This window comes from Schistocerca nitens, chromosome 2 (assembly GCF_023898315.1).
Source record: "Schistocerca nitens isolate TAMUIC-IGC-003100 chromosome 2, iqSchNite1.1, whole genome shotgun sequence".
In the NCBI taxonomy this organism is placed as follows: domain Eukaryota; kingdom Metazoa; phylum Arthropoda; class Insecta; order Orthoptera; family Acrididae; genus Schistocerca; species Schistocerca nitens.
The window spans coordinates 788624076-788639140 of NC_064615.1; the positions used below are offsets into that span (position 1 = coordinate 788624076).

The window sequence follows — 15065 nt, forward strand, 5'->3', positions numbered from 1 at the left end:
AGGATACACTTCAGGATCAAGTGAAGAAATGACTGTCGTTCTAGGCAACCCGTCACAGTAGTAAATGCTCATGTTACTCTTTTCTGTAATGTTGGGCATTTTCTATTATTCATACATCATGGAACTGCTCTCTTATCTCTCTCTTACGATCGAATTCGTATCCAGTTAAAGGCCTTAGAAGTCTCATTTCCGCCTCTTCAATTTTCTGTAATTGTTTGGTCCCATACATAGGACCCAAACAGCAGTAAAGGCACATATTACAATAAAATTTAAGCAATGTTTCTTGTTCAGGAGCTCTTTTAATCGTGTCCAATATGTGTGACATACGTAATTAACGTTATACGTTCTTTTAGAACCACACAACGAAAACTGCTGCTGTATTGAACTCTTTCATTCCCAGCTCGCGACACCCGGGAGGCCTGTTGTAGAAATTTGTTCAAAAATGGTTCAAATGGCTCTGGGCACTATGGGTCTTAACATCTGAGGTCATCAGTCCCCTAGACTTAGAACTACTTAAACCTAACTAACCTAAGGACATAACACACATCCATGCCCGAGGCAGATTTCGAACCAGCGACCGTAGCAGCACCGTGGTTCCAGACTGAAGCGCCTAGAAATGCTCGGCCACAACGGCCGGTCCTAGAAATTTGTTCTTTTCAAGAAAATATCACAGCAGGGGCCGGGACATTTGCCTGGTAACTAAAGAAGATATCTCGAAAACCCTGGTTGGTATTGGGGGAATCGAACTATTACCATTTATTTATAGTACAGGGTTCAGCATTTCCTAGACAAAAAATAGCTTAATGTACTTATGCACGGGTATGAGAGTAAGTGTGTGTGTTTGTATATTTGAAGTGTGAGAATCACATACGTCGCATGTTATACAGGGGTCGGACAAATAAACGGAAGCACCGGCAGAAATGCATGACAGAACATAAATGCACATTCCAGCCACACTTGCAGGTCACGTTGTTGTATTTGTTCAGGGACGGCACGAGTGCAATATCGTCAGTACGTTGAAAGTGTTAGTCCTGGCCATTTAGTATACTGTGTAGTTGCGAGAGATGTATTTCGGAGCTAAGTGCTGTATGGTGGTTACTTCCCTAACCAAGTGGTGTTTCAGGAGGCATCTTATCGAAGATGTACAGCGCATCATCTGCTAAGTCACAACGCTGACTAAAGAGTGTTGTGATGGTGATAGGCGGTTACTGATCAATGTGACGAAAATAAGAGGATGACGGTTACAAAACTGCTGCAGAAGTGAATGTCGCACTCGAGAAACGAACAGAGTTTCATAAGGGTATTGCAGAGCGAATTGGAACTCAAAACCAGTGGTGCAAATGCCAGAAACAGGAAAACCTGGCGCCGAAGAGATAGAACCTGGAATACGGCCAATATAAAAAAAGCATTTAGCTTCATAAATCTTGTCGTGGACTGTTTACAACCCTTGGCCGAATTTTCGGCCAAACATTGGAACATGGCGAAGGTTCGGTGATGATTTGGACATCCATATTATAGTGTTCCAAGAGCCCCATCGTTATTCTGCAAGGTCGTGTTACTGCCCAGAATTATGTGACCATTTTGACTGATAAGGTCCATCTCATGGTCCAAAATTTGTTCAGACTTAGGAATTATACAGCCAACCGGCTGGAAATAACTGTTTTGTATCAAATTTGTTCCCTAGTGGTAATGCTGTGTTCCAGGACGAAAGGATCCCTGTTCGCAAGGCGTGCATCGTCCTGGATTGGTTCCATGAGAACGAGGATGAATTACCGCTTCTCCCCTGGGCACAGGTTACTTATCTCAGTATTAATGTGCCTTTGTGGTTACTGTGGAGAGAAGGGTGCGTGATCGCTGTCCAACTCCGTCACCTGAACTTGCCACTATTTTACAGGAACAATGTTTTAAGAATCCCCTGAAAACCAGACAGAACCTGCATTTATCCATTCCGAAATTGCTAGAAGCAATTATGAGTGCCAACGAGTTTCCTAATTCGTAGTAGGGTCAGGTGTTGTGTTTTGCGCGTTTAAATATTCTTCTTGCCAGTCACGAAAACTGACACCGGTCTGGAGAGCGGTGTGCTGACCACACGCGCTTCCAATCCGCATCCAGTGACACCTGCAGGCTGAGGATGACACGGCGGTCGGTCATTACCCTTAGAGTCCTCCGAAACTTGTTCGAGCAGAGTTTATTTAGTTTTGGTTTGGTTAATATTTTTGTTCACACACTATACACCGCGACTGAAACTAAGACTCTGCGAGGAAAGGATCAAAAACACAGTGTGAAATTACCTGAAAATGGCTCCAATGCCGAAAGTGCACTATTTATTCGCAAGCAAATAAAATATAGGTAAAATAGTCGAAGCATTGTCACTTAGAAATAAATCCTCCCACTCTATGGCCATGATGCAGCAGCGGTAATATATTTTCAGCGGGAAGAACAGTCTAGGTTGCAATGACAGCAGAAACTTATTGAGGCGTTTCGCCTTTTTGAGGCATTTTCAGAATTTGTTTAAGAACTTCGGGCATCGCATTAGTCATAAGTAGCCAGTCTTTTGATGTATACTTTCGGTGAAATCATGCAGTTGTGCTAACATAGGGCCACAATTCTAAACAGAATTATGAGTATTGCTTTACCCGGAGTTCCCAAACAAATTCAGAAGTATAAACTAGTGTTCAGCGGATGTTGTCGCAGTCAATGACATTTTTCTGGGTTTGTGACCACATTGTCAATGTATAAAACTATAGACACTTGCAACAGTGACCGAAACGTTGGTAGTTTTAGACACTGACAATGCGATCATAAACCCAGAAAATTTTTATTGATTAAAAATTCTGGAGATGCCTCAAACAGGCTGAACGCGTCAATAAAGCTTCTGCTGTCGTTGCAGCCTAGACTGTTTCTTTCCGCTCAAAACAAGACGGAGATGAAGCGACATAAATTCATCAACCATCAAGAAAACGGCTAAGATCTGGTCGTGCCTAATGGGACAATTCCTTTCAGATCTGGACTAATGAAGTCAACTAAATGATTCGAAGCTATTTTGTCGTAAGATATTTTTATTTATCCCGACGGAAAAGACATTTAATTGCCGACACTAGCTGCGAAGGCGGGAGAGAAAGACGCCCGTCGTTCATTCCCGAGAGCATCGAGAGAAGTGCTTCGCGTTTCTCCCGCCCTTTCACCGCTCGCTCCCGTTCGCCGGCTGCGGCGGCCGCTGTCGCACGGCCCTCCAGTGCGCAATATTACCGCCGGAAGTCGATAATAGAGGGAGACACGTGAAGAGGCCCTTCGGCCCTGGGCTCCCTGCCACGACGCACCGCGCCGAGCCGGGAAGTCGCTTTTCTTGCGGGCGTCGGTCTCAGGACGCACTGCGCGAGGAAAGCGTCGCTGCGCGGAGAGTGAGCCCACCTCCCCCGCCGCAACAATGACGGAGCGCCGACCGAGTGAAGGTGAGGCGAACTGCCGAGGCGCGGTGAAAGTCGCGCCGCCAGCCGCTCGGTGGCTGGCTATAAGAGCTGGCGCCGCCGAGCAGAGGCATCCAGAGGTGCACCAGCTCCATCCGAAGAAACAGCAGCAGCAGTTCCAACACCAGCAGCATGCACCAGAAGGTCAGTCCCGCAACAGGATGGACGCACAGCTTCACACTATGTCAGTAATCACAGATGGGAAAACAGATAACTTCATTTGAGAGTATCTGAATTACCTGCTAAGTTTTTATACGCACTACATATTTAAATATTCAACATACGCCACTGTCTTTTTTCTAACAAGTTCTAATAAGAAAGATATTACGATTGTAACCTTTCTCCGGAAACACATCTGATCTTCCTTTTTGTGTAAGATACGATTTGATGTACTATTTATTGATCGGGTTGATTACATTTGTTTGACACAATTTTGCGGTCAGGAACAATCTTTCACTCTGATGCGGACTGAACATTGTTTTGAAAGTTCTGCATCCACATCCACATCTGTACTTTGCAAGCCACTATACGTATACGGTGGGTGGTATTTTGTGTACCAAGCTACCATAGGTGTGTGGCGGGGGGTACTTTCAGTATCAGTGTCACCACCCCATTTTCCTGTTCCAGTCGCGTATCGTTCGCGGAATGAACTATTTCTGGCAAGCCTTCGCGTGGCCTCTAATCTCTCAGTTTTTATCTTGACGGTCCTTTCGTGACAAATACGCAGGAAAAAGCAATGCATTCGTTGATTCTTCTAGGAACGTAGCCTCTCGGAACTTTACACTATAGGGTGACGCGGAACCCCCAATCTTCCGGCGCCTGCCATTGAAATTGAGAATCGCCGTGTTTCTTCCGCGCTTACTAAATGAACCTGCAGCGAAACACTCCACTCTTCTTAGGATCTTCTCTATTTGCTCTATCAGTCTTACCTGATATAGATTCTATAGTGACGAGGAGTATTCCAGTATTGGTCGAACGAGTGTTTTCGTAAGCTACTTCCGTTTTTGATGAACTACACCTCCTGTGGATACTTCCAATGGATTGGGTCGTGGCCTTCGGTAGTAAACAATACCCATATCGACGTAGCTAACCCAATGCATATCTACAACTAGTGTTACAGCTTGGGTAAGGGCATTGCTATCTCAATGCAGGGATACACTGTCGAGTGTCTTAAAATCTGTCAGGAGATGTCGCTTACATTTAATTGGTTTCATCCGTAATATCTTCGTACGACCGTTCATACTAATACATCTACTTACGTATGAGGCAATGTTTATAAGTCAACATTTAATATGCTGTAAGAGGTAAATTTTTAACTAATTAATCGATGTCTGGTGAGTTAAAAATTACAGTGACTAGTTGTGTCTGCAACTTCAAATGCACTGCCACACAGAACACTGTAGGATCAAACGCGCTGTTTCAACACATCATACATGGTGTTGGGACGACGATCGAAACGTGAGTTACACACTGTATACACATTTCTGAGTTTTAAATAGCATGCGAGACGGTCCTTCAATTGACTGTGAATTCGAAATTCTCAATCACAAACCTAAAATTTTTATTCAATATACGTCACCCTTATGACTTTAATTTATGTCCATATTCGCGTCCAGTGACGCCTATGGGCTGAGGATGACACGGCGGTCCGTCGGTACCGTTGGACCTTCATGGCCAGTTCGGACGGCGGAGTTCTTTTTTGTGTGGTATTATTCATGTGTCTCAATAACTGGCAGCGTAAGTGTCAGATCATTTGGTGTTCAACTATCGGTCGATCATGGGATTTGTATGTGCTAATCGTCGCTGCTTTCACTCCTGGCAACATCAAGTTCAGATATCATGTTTAACAGTGAACTCCCCTGAAATGGCTCTGTAACTCAGTAAGAAGATAAGGGCATTTCCACCTCCAGATGACTACGCCTAGCGAAGCAGTATGATATTCAAGCGAGCTTTGGGTAGTGGACAATTCTTTGCGACATTAAGCTGACTGTTTGACATGTTGAGTAACTTAGCAAAAAGTATTTCTATTTTTAATTGGACGGGCTATTGACTGAAAGCGTGAGTCGATTACTGGGGAATTTGTCTTCAGGATGTAGTGGAACTATCCGAAATCATTGATCAGGCCTGCCAAAACACCAAGTTCTCTGAGCTGTATGTTATCGTGTTTGTTCGCCTTTTTAAGGGGATACGGAATCACCTATCCCCGCAATGTTAATATATGCCTACTATAGGGAACATTTTCTCACAAACTACTGGAGACAGAGAGGTAAAAATTTTACTGTATGTGCATTCATATGTTACAACAATACTGAAACAACAGTTTATTGTCAAAGTATTTTCTTACAGAGATATTGTACATTTATTTTTAAGTAAATTTTTTCCATCGCTTTTTACTAGACTATCACCCCTAAGTCTTTTGTAAATCAAGTAATTAAAAAATCGTTGTTTCAGTATGTAATAGGGACCTATGTCACTACGTCATAAAAATTTCAGACTTCTAGGTTGACCAGTACCTGAGATAATGTTCCTAGATGAAGTAAAAAGTAAACTTACGGGAAACGGAGAAAGAAGATTAAAACATTCCTGATCCGTAGCTAATACCCCCTTCACAGTCTTCATAATCATCTTCAAGTCTTCTTTTGGCACCCCTCTGCACCTGTCTTGCTTTTTTCACTAATGTCTTGATTATATTATCAGCATGCCTTAGTCTGTGCTGATCTAAAAAGAACATAGCACGTACCGTACGGGAACCAACACACATACCCAACTTTTGAAGGACCTGGCATTTAGTTATATTTCCAAGATTGAAGGTTGCCACAGCATCATACACACCAAAATGTAGTGTATTAATTCCGACAAACACTGTTTTTGGGAGACGATGCCATATCACACTATTCAAGCACTCGTTGGGGTTCTGCGTTTTTCCGTGAAGACATTTCATCAGAATACTTCTGTCAGCCAGATCTCTGAAAATGGGCTTTATTTCTGCCATGATGGCTGATGGTAGACTGTGGTGGTGAATGTATTTCTCTCCTGTTGTTAGTCCCCTATTGTATTTACACCAGCTGTTTTCACCTTTGGGGCACAAACCATGTTGTGGATGCTCATCCGTGGATGCGGTGTGGAAATATAAAGCCCATATAGCTCTCCTCATTTCTTCAAGATTGCCTGTATTTTGCCTGATTGCAAGGCCATAGCAGTTCTGAATGTGGTCTATTATGGAATCAGTCAATCTTCCTCTGCCATCCAAGGTTTTCCCATCATCTAGTTTTTTCCCTTTCATAACTGATTTTAACCTTCTCAGCCTGGCACCCATTCTCTTCTGCACATGTCCTATACATTCAAGTTTGCTTATATTTACACTGTTCCCATATGGTTTGCTTTCCAAAACTTCTTTGAATGCTTTAGAGTCACCATCTCCCAGATATTTGACATAGCGAACATTATACCACTGTGAAGAGCGATGAAAAATTTTCTTCACCCCAGCAACCTCCATGCCACCACTACTACCATAATAATTAGCAATACAGTCATCACTGTGTTCATTTTTCAGCCTGCCTGTGCACCTACAGTATTTAGACATTATTGCAACATCAATAACCTTGCCAGTATCAACACTAGTTGCTGTTACAACACCAGTGTTGGAGGTGTGGCCCCTTTTCTGCCACGTGCCATCAAACGCCACTGTGAGGTCACGACTGCCGTCATTTTCTTCCACTGCTTCTTCCACAGCAACCTGCATTGACTTCTGTGCTACATCTTCAACTGCAGATCCTAGTACATAATTGTAAGCTTCAAACTTTGAAGGTGCACTTGGAACATTTAGAACACCACATAGCATATCACCAGCTGCTTTGCCCTTACCAATTGCTCGCAATCCATAAACTAACCTAATATTTACACTATAAAGTTCAGTTTTCTTGTATCCATTATTTACAGTTACTGAAACCGAACTTGGAAACTTACAGCTGTATTTACAAACACTGCATATTAAATTAAACTGGGCAGCCAGGCCAACATGGGATTCTACTTTCAGAGAAACGTTTCCATGACATTTTTTGCAGCACAAACTGTTTTCAAGAGCTTCACACAATATATTCGTATCAATGAGTTCAAAAACTTCATTCCCTCTATCAAGTAAATTATATTTCTCTTCCAAATCTCTTAGTTTTTTATGAGAAGCACTGTTTTCATTTGGTGTAAGTTCGTTCGGCAAATCAGTAATAAGTGGATTCACATTTTCCAACAGTGATGATGATGAACTGCTTTGCTTTGCTAATGAATCATTATTTCTTTTCTTTTGCCAGTTCACACGCTTTTTAAATACTTTTGCTTTATCTCTAGGCATTTTCACTGCGAAAAATGAAGCACTAAATACGAAATAACTCAACAACTACTACTTTCTTATATCACACTGTTTACAAAACAGTCCCGCCACAAAGTCGAAGAGTAACTTGAGGAAACCAGAGAGAAACATTTTCGGGCAACTAGTGTATAAATAGTCGCTGGAAACCGGGATATTTGAATTCATGTCACTTTAAAGGTACTGCCAAAAAGTTCATGGTCAGCCACGAGAGACGTGTATAACTAAAGCGCAATACCCGATCTCACAAATATATAAAAATAAAATAGTTATAATTGTAGTAGAGCTATGTATGATACGTCATTTTAAAGAGGAAACATGGCAGAATATAATACGCCAATAAAAAAAAATTCGATTTTTTAACCCAAAATCCGATTCCGTATCCCCTTAAACACATGTGAAATGAAGATAAGTTTGATATAATCTGGAAAAAAGCTGCATGATAAGCTGCTGGCCAATGAAATTCCGAAATAAGGAAGCACAACGAAAAACGAAATTTTTCTTATTGAGCATACACAAGACCGTAGGACGAATGCATGACTGAATTAGGAAGCCATATGGGAATTCACAGAGTGAGATATTCTGTACACAGAGATACCACCTGTGGTAGCAACAACGGCTCTGACACAGATGGGCACCAATCGGAACTGAGCTTAGATCAGAGATACGAGGAGTACGTCATGCTGTGCTCTTCAGGTTTCTGGTGGAGTTCGTTAATCGCAATGACTGCCGCGTAGAGGCGTTACAGTACCAGTGGCAGCCTAATCAGGGAGAGAGACATCTTTAGAACAAGCTCGCCAGGCCGTCGAACATCCTCTCTTTGTCTAGGTATGTCAGGACGAGGCACCAACTTATTTTGTTGAGACATAACTGCACGGAGACCTCGGAGTTAGGGCACAGCCATGGGGATTAATACGTCAGAAATGTAATGACTGCTTTCCAGTTTACCGGCTATACCAGTCGGAGGCGATCGTACCGAAAGTGCCATCGTATCCTATACCACCAAGAGAAGTACCGGATCGGTATGAGAATAACGAATACAGTCTGGCAAGGTTCGTTTCCTTCAAAGCGTCCACATACGAATATTCCCATTGTGGCGCTGTACGCAGAACAGGAATATCTGGAAAGACGAAGTCAACTACCTCGTTCGGTGAACTACTGTTGGCGATACTTTCTCCACTTTCGTATTAAGGGAGATGCAAAAAAGGTAGCCGTGCTGACAGACCTTGAAAGTTAAAGTTCATGGTGTTTCAGACAAGAACGCTCTATCCGCGTGGATACTTGTCATTCAAATAAGCCCGTATCACGACAAGTTACTTGGTTGTGCTGTCCTACGCGGCAGAGTCAACAGCGTGCCGTCCTTTCAGCCGTTTTCCACTTGGCTCCATTGGTATCCGGCATGGCGTTGAGTATGTCCAACCTGGACCGTCAGCGTTTGCATGACACACTCACGATCTTGACTAAAGCGAGCACCAAGTTCCGTGAGTCATAGACCACATCCTCCGTTGGCTTCAGTCCTGCCCCTGCCTAATTCTGACACACACTAGTCCTTTTAGCTTCTTACACAAGCCATATCACTACCTTTATACAAGCAATCAACACTCAGATGCGATTTCTGAATAAAAAATACGCTAATCTTTACTTCATCATCACCATCTCCTCCCAAGGATTATTTGCTACAAGAACGTGTTCCGGTCTCCATCCTCTTACGAGATCTATCTAGTTCTCTCCTTCGGATGGTAATACACTTTTTTGGCAATCAACACTGTATCATTCTATGAACATGATTGCTTCTTTCCGTTCTGTCCTCTTGTATCGTGTCAGTAACTGAAAAGTTTTTGAAATCTGACCTTCTTGTTTCATTTCTTATGTTATTACAACCTCTTACGTATCTCATGAACTTCATCTCTGTTGCCTGGATACTTGATTTTTATTTTTTTATTTTCCATGGTTCAGAAAAATACTCTGGGTGATTTAATTGTATATTCCATATTTAAAAAGTTATAAAACAGAAACTAGTTACCGTACGAGTACCAAACTTGGTAGTACTAATAATGTCAAGAAAATTTGGAAGAGAAATGACGCAGAATCAGTTCGATTGAAACATTTTTAATGTGCTGTTACAGTACATTATTCCATTGCATGCCCGTACCATTACAGCTACAGAAGGGGCTCTGTAGGACTCCCATCAGCGTCCAGAATAGTCTGAAAGTGCAGGATTTCATTCTGCACAGCAGAACGTATCATAGCCGTAGGTATGCTGGCTGCGCTTCAGATCACCACATAGGTGAATGTTGCCCTGGTAAACTCTCTCCTGCAGGTAGCCCCACAACCAGAAATCACAGAGAGTGAGAGCAGGTGATCGTGCTGGCCAAGCATTTGGAAACGATAGGCTGAAAATTCGATCGTTTCCGAATGTGTTTCGGAGAAGAAGGTGAACTTCACGAGTGATGTGCGATGGGACCTAATCTTGCATGAAAACTATTTAGTGCATTGCATCTCTCTGTTGTAGGGCGGTTATAAGATGATGGCGAAGCATATCGCAGTAACGCTGGCCAGTTACACTGAACGTCTTTGATCCTTGAGCGCCAACGTGTTGAAAATAAATTGGGCCGATCATGAAAGTAGCCGTTAAACCACACCATATGGTGACACGTTCACCATACAGAGGACATGCAAGCACAGTGACTCGAGATGAAGATCCACACACACCTCTCCCGTCAGAGAAAAATAGGCTTCGTCTGTCCATAAGGTGGTCCATGGCCAGCCCTCGTCTACTTCAGTCCTTGCGAGACAGTGAAGATCGATGTCAACACTTTATTGTGCGTCCTGTGGTGCAAGTGCTTTACGATATGGATCTTGTACGCATACCATTTGAGAATGGTTCGAAGCACCTTTCGTACTGTGGACCACGGGCAGTTCAACAGTCGTGACACAGCACGCGCACTGCCTGACGATCGGGAATTGCGCGCAGCGTTTCCTGCCATAGCAACAGAGGTTTGATCAACGACCTATGGTGCAACCGATCGTCGGCCTGTTCCCGGAGCGACGCCCAGTTCTCCAGCTGATTCGAACTTCTTCATCATGCTCCGCACAGCAGGCGGAGTAAGAGACCCTGCAGTAATCCTTTCAGCTGAAGAGCAGCCGCAGCATTACTGTTGTTTTGATAATAGAGTTTGACGAATAATTCCTTGCTCCTTTTATCCAAGCTAATGTTGACACGTCATCAAGTGCTCTGTGGCTGGTCAGGTGCGTGAGACTTTGTCTCACGATGACTGATCATGGCACCAGGTGGCCATAGTTGGAACTGGATGGTGGTCCTGTGACGCATGGAAATCATGCACCCCATACTCAGGACATTAATGCTACCATGAATGAAATTTTCACTCTACAGCTGAGTGTGCGCTGATATGAAACTTCCTGGCACATTAAAACTGTGTGCCGACCGAGACTCGAACTCGGGACCTTTGCCTTTCTCGGGCAAGAGCTCTACGAATTGAGGTACCCAAGCACGACTCACGCCCCGTCCTGATAGCTTTACTTCTGCCAGTACCTCGTCTCCTACCTTCCAAAGTTTACAGAAGCTCTCCTGCGAACCTTGCAGAAGTAGCACTCATGAAAGAAAGGATACTGCGGAGACATGGCTTAGCCACAGCCTGGGAGACGTTTCTAGAATGAAATTTTCACTGTACAGCGGAATGTGCGCTGATATGAGTCGTGGTAGGGTGGCTCAGTTCGTAGAGCACTTGTCCGCGAAAGGCAAAGGTCCCGAGTTCGAGTCTCGGTCGGGCACACAATTTTAATCTGCCAGGAAGTTTCAATGCTACCAAGTTTGGTACCAGTACGGTAATTACTTTCCATGTTATAACGTAGTAAATAGGGAAGTTTAATTATAACCACCCGGTACAAGAGAAGATACTGCCATAGTTTTATAGAAATTCGTTCGTGATTGTTTTCCTCCCTCAAAGTTCTTCCAGTTGTTTCTCGTATGTAGACTGCGGTGGCGTTGTTCCCGTACTGTCGTAGTGAGAGGGCGCGGTGACTCGTGTTGCAGGCGTGGTCTAGAGCAGCAGTGCTGGCCTGGGTGGCGGTTGCGGCGTGCGTCGCGGCGCCCGGCATCGAGGAGGACCACGACGACGGCGGCGGCTACGGCGGCTACGACCACGGCGGCTACGACCACGGCGGCGGCCACGTCAAGATAGTGAAGGTGACGGTGCCGCACCCGGTGCCGGTCGAGGTGCCGCACCCGGTGCCCGTGCCGGTGCCGCAGTCGTACCCGCTGCACATCAAGGTGCCGCACTTCATCGAGGTGCCCGACGTGCACAACGAGCAGGTGACGGTGGAGAAGCCGGTGCCGGTGCCCGTCGAGAAGATCGTGCCCTTCCCCGTGGAGCGGCCGGTGCCCGTGCACATCGAGAAGCAGGTGCCCGTGCCCGTGCCCAAGCCCTACCCCGTCAAGGTGCCCGTCGTCAAGACCATACACCACTACGTCAAGCACAAGTGGTAGGCCTCGCCCGTCCCCCCTCCCTGCACTCATCCTCCTGCTTTGACCAGTTCCTCATTGTTTTCTCTCATTTTTGTTAACTAGTTCTAGTTTTTTTATACTGCATCACCACAATTTTGTAATAAAATGACTTTCATAGAAACTTGTGTCAATCATTTATGGCATACCATATGGGTATGGGGAAAGAATTTCAGACTGGTAATTACCACAACAAACCATTAAACATATAAAGCACGAAAAGGTACGTCTTAGAAGGCCCAAGAGATGGTATGAATAGGGCTAACTCAAGAAGGTGGAAGCGGGCTCAACTAACACTTGAAGTGACCATGAGATGCTGATAACGATTAAAATTATGGTAATGTCTACCAACTCAATAACGTGCATTTTTCACCTCAAGTTGGGTGGGGGAGGACTCTTCCTTTACCACTATGATCTCACCATTTTCTTTTCTGATTACCGAATCGAGCATGTGATAGACCATGCTCACTACATCCCCATACGGGCTCAAGCTACTCTGCATTTACAGGCAGAGACAGTCGAGAGATGTATGTGAAATGAAGGGAGTTTTTGAAGCAAGGTGTTACAGCAGAATTCTGGAGATTAGATGGGTAAATGAAGAAGTTGGCCGAGAGGTTCTGCTGTAAAGGGAGATCAAATAAACTTATGGTTCAAATGGCTCTGAGCGCTATGGGACTTAACATCTATGGTCATCAGTCCCCTAGAACTTAGAACTACCGAAACCTAACTAACCTAAGGACATCACACAACACCCAGTCATCACGAGGCAGAGAAAGTCCCTGACCCCGCCGGGAATCGAACCCGGGAACGCGGGCGTGGGAAGCGAGAACGCTACCGCACGACCACGAGCTGCGGACAAATAAACTTATGGAACACATTGATTTAGAGTAGGAACTGGTAGTTACAAAAAAATATGAGTCATCACTGAGAAGCTAATATGGTAATAGAAGCATGTGTTAGGTGATAAAAACTATAGACAAAGATCTAGGCTTGATTGCAGTATGGTGACGTAATTAAGTGGATGTAGATAGTAGTTGTTATGAAGAAGTGAAGGCAATGGAGAGGGTAAACCAGTGCCGACAGCTTTGTAGAAGAACAACCAAAAACAAGAAGCGAAGGAGATTAGTATTCAACGACGCGCCTACAGCGAGGTCATTAACTCAGCACGAGCTCTTGTTAGGGAGGGAAATCGGCCGTGTCGTTTCAAAGGAACCATCCTGGCATTTGCCTGACGCGATTTGGGGAAATCATGAACAACCTAAATCAGGATGGCCGAACCGTCATCCTTCCGAATGCGAGCACCACCTGGCTCGGTAACAACCAAAAACAGCATCAACAACGGGAACAAGGGTGTAAAAGGAACTATACTATTGACTCATTATCCTCAGACAATACGCTGTCAGAATTTTAACAGTAATTTAGATGGGGAGAGGAAGTCTTGGAGAATAACGTTTACACCCTATTATGTTTTACTTTCTGCCCAGAAAACTAGGAATCTGTAGGAAATTACTGAGTACACCATCTTGACTGAATAGTGTACTCAGCAATGAAACAAAGCAGTAGGCTCTGCCAGAAATATCGACTCTTAGACAACGTGTCTAATAGTGTATTCTAATACGACAGTATGCCATCTTAAGCCATTTATAACAAAACACTTGATAATGGCACTTTGAAGCCGAAATCATGATTGTGTAAGTGTAAATGTAATACTACACATAAACAACTGTTTAATGTCGGTACTGACTTTAAAGAAATATATTATGACGGCGACCCCACATTATGAAAAAATCATTGAATATCTTACGCGCCATCTCACTTGCCGAGTAGTAGTCTTCAATTGCTAACAAGTGGTGTCGGAGAGAAAATGTAAATTTACTATACCATTTGTACATACGAACTGCGCAACAACAGTAAACACGTATGTGAATCCTCCTTCGGAAGAAGGTAAAACACCATGATACGTACCCAGGGTTGACAGTCCTGTACAATAAGGCACATAAACAAGAAGAATGCTAGCGTAGCCTACAACACCTACTGGTAGCTAGAGTATTGCGAGTAAGACATCATAATACCGTGCCGACACATTTGATGGAGGGCCAGTGCAACGAACATGCCAATATCAGAAACCAAGCGTCGCGCAGTCTGTCCTATATACGTGTTTATGTCGGAAAGTATGTTTATAGGATTAATTTTTCTTGTTCCGATTATTGGCAACGGCCTTGCCGCAGTGGATACACCGGTTCCCGTGAGATCACTGAAGTTAAGAGCTGTCGGGCATGGTCGGCTCTTGGAGGGTGACATCCGGGCCGCCATGCGCTGTTGCCATTTTTAGGGGTGCACTCAGCCTCGTGATGCCAATTGAGGAGCTACTCAACCGCATAGTAGCGGCTTCGGTCAAGAATACCATCATAAAGACCGGGAGAGCGGTGTGCTGACCCCACGCCCCTCCGCCGAGGATGACACGGCGGTCGGATGGTGCCGGTAAGCCACTCGTGGACTGAAGACGGGGTGCTTTTTGTTCCGATTATTACTACCACGTATCAACGTATTCGACACTTTTTAACACCCTGCATACCAGCAACCAATGGCCTACCATTACATTAATGATGAAATCAGAGGTTCTTAAGAACCTTACCAAACTGCTTTTATCACAGTTTACACATAATTTAACAGTGATAAGAATTATTTAAGGATTACAAAAAATCCGCTTATT

General features: G+C 44.2%; 1 protein-coding gene across 1 annotated transcript; it reads left to right on the forward strand.

The window, feature by feature from the left end:
- Window positions 1–3488: 3488 nt before the first annotated feature.
- On the forward strand, window positions 3489–12476 carry LOC126234637 (MAGE-like protein 2). The gene is made up of 2 exons (XM_049943367.1): window positions 3489–3611; window positions 11885–12476. Exons 1-2 carry the CDS (start codon window positions 3600–3602, stop codon window positions 12335–12337), a joined length of 465 nt encoding a protein of 154 aa, XP_049799324.1. The 5' UTR covers window positions 3489–3599; the 3' UTR covers window positions 12338–12476.
- The last annotated feature ends 2589 nt before the right edge of the window (window positions 12477–15065 follow it).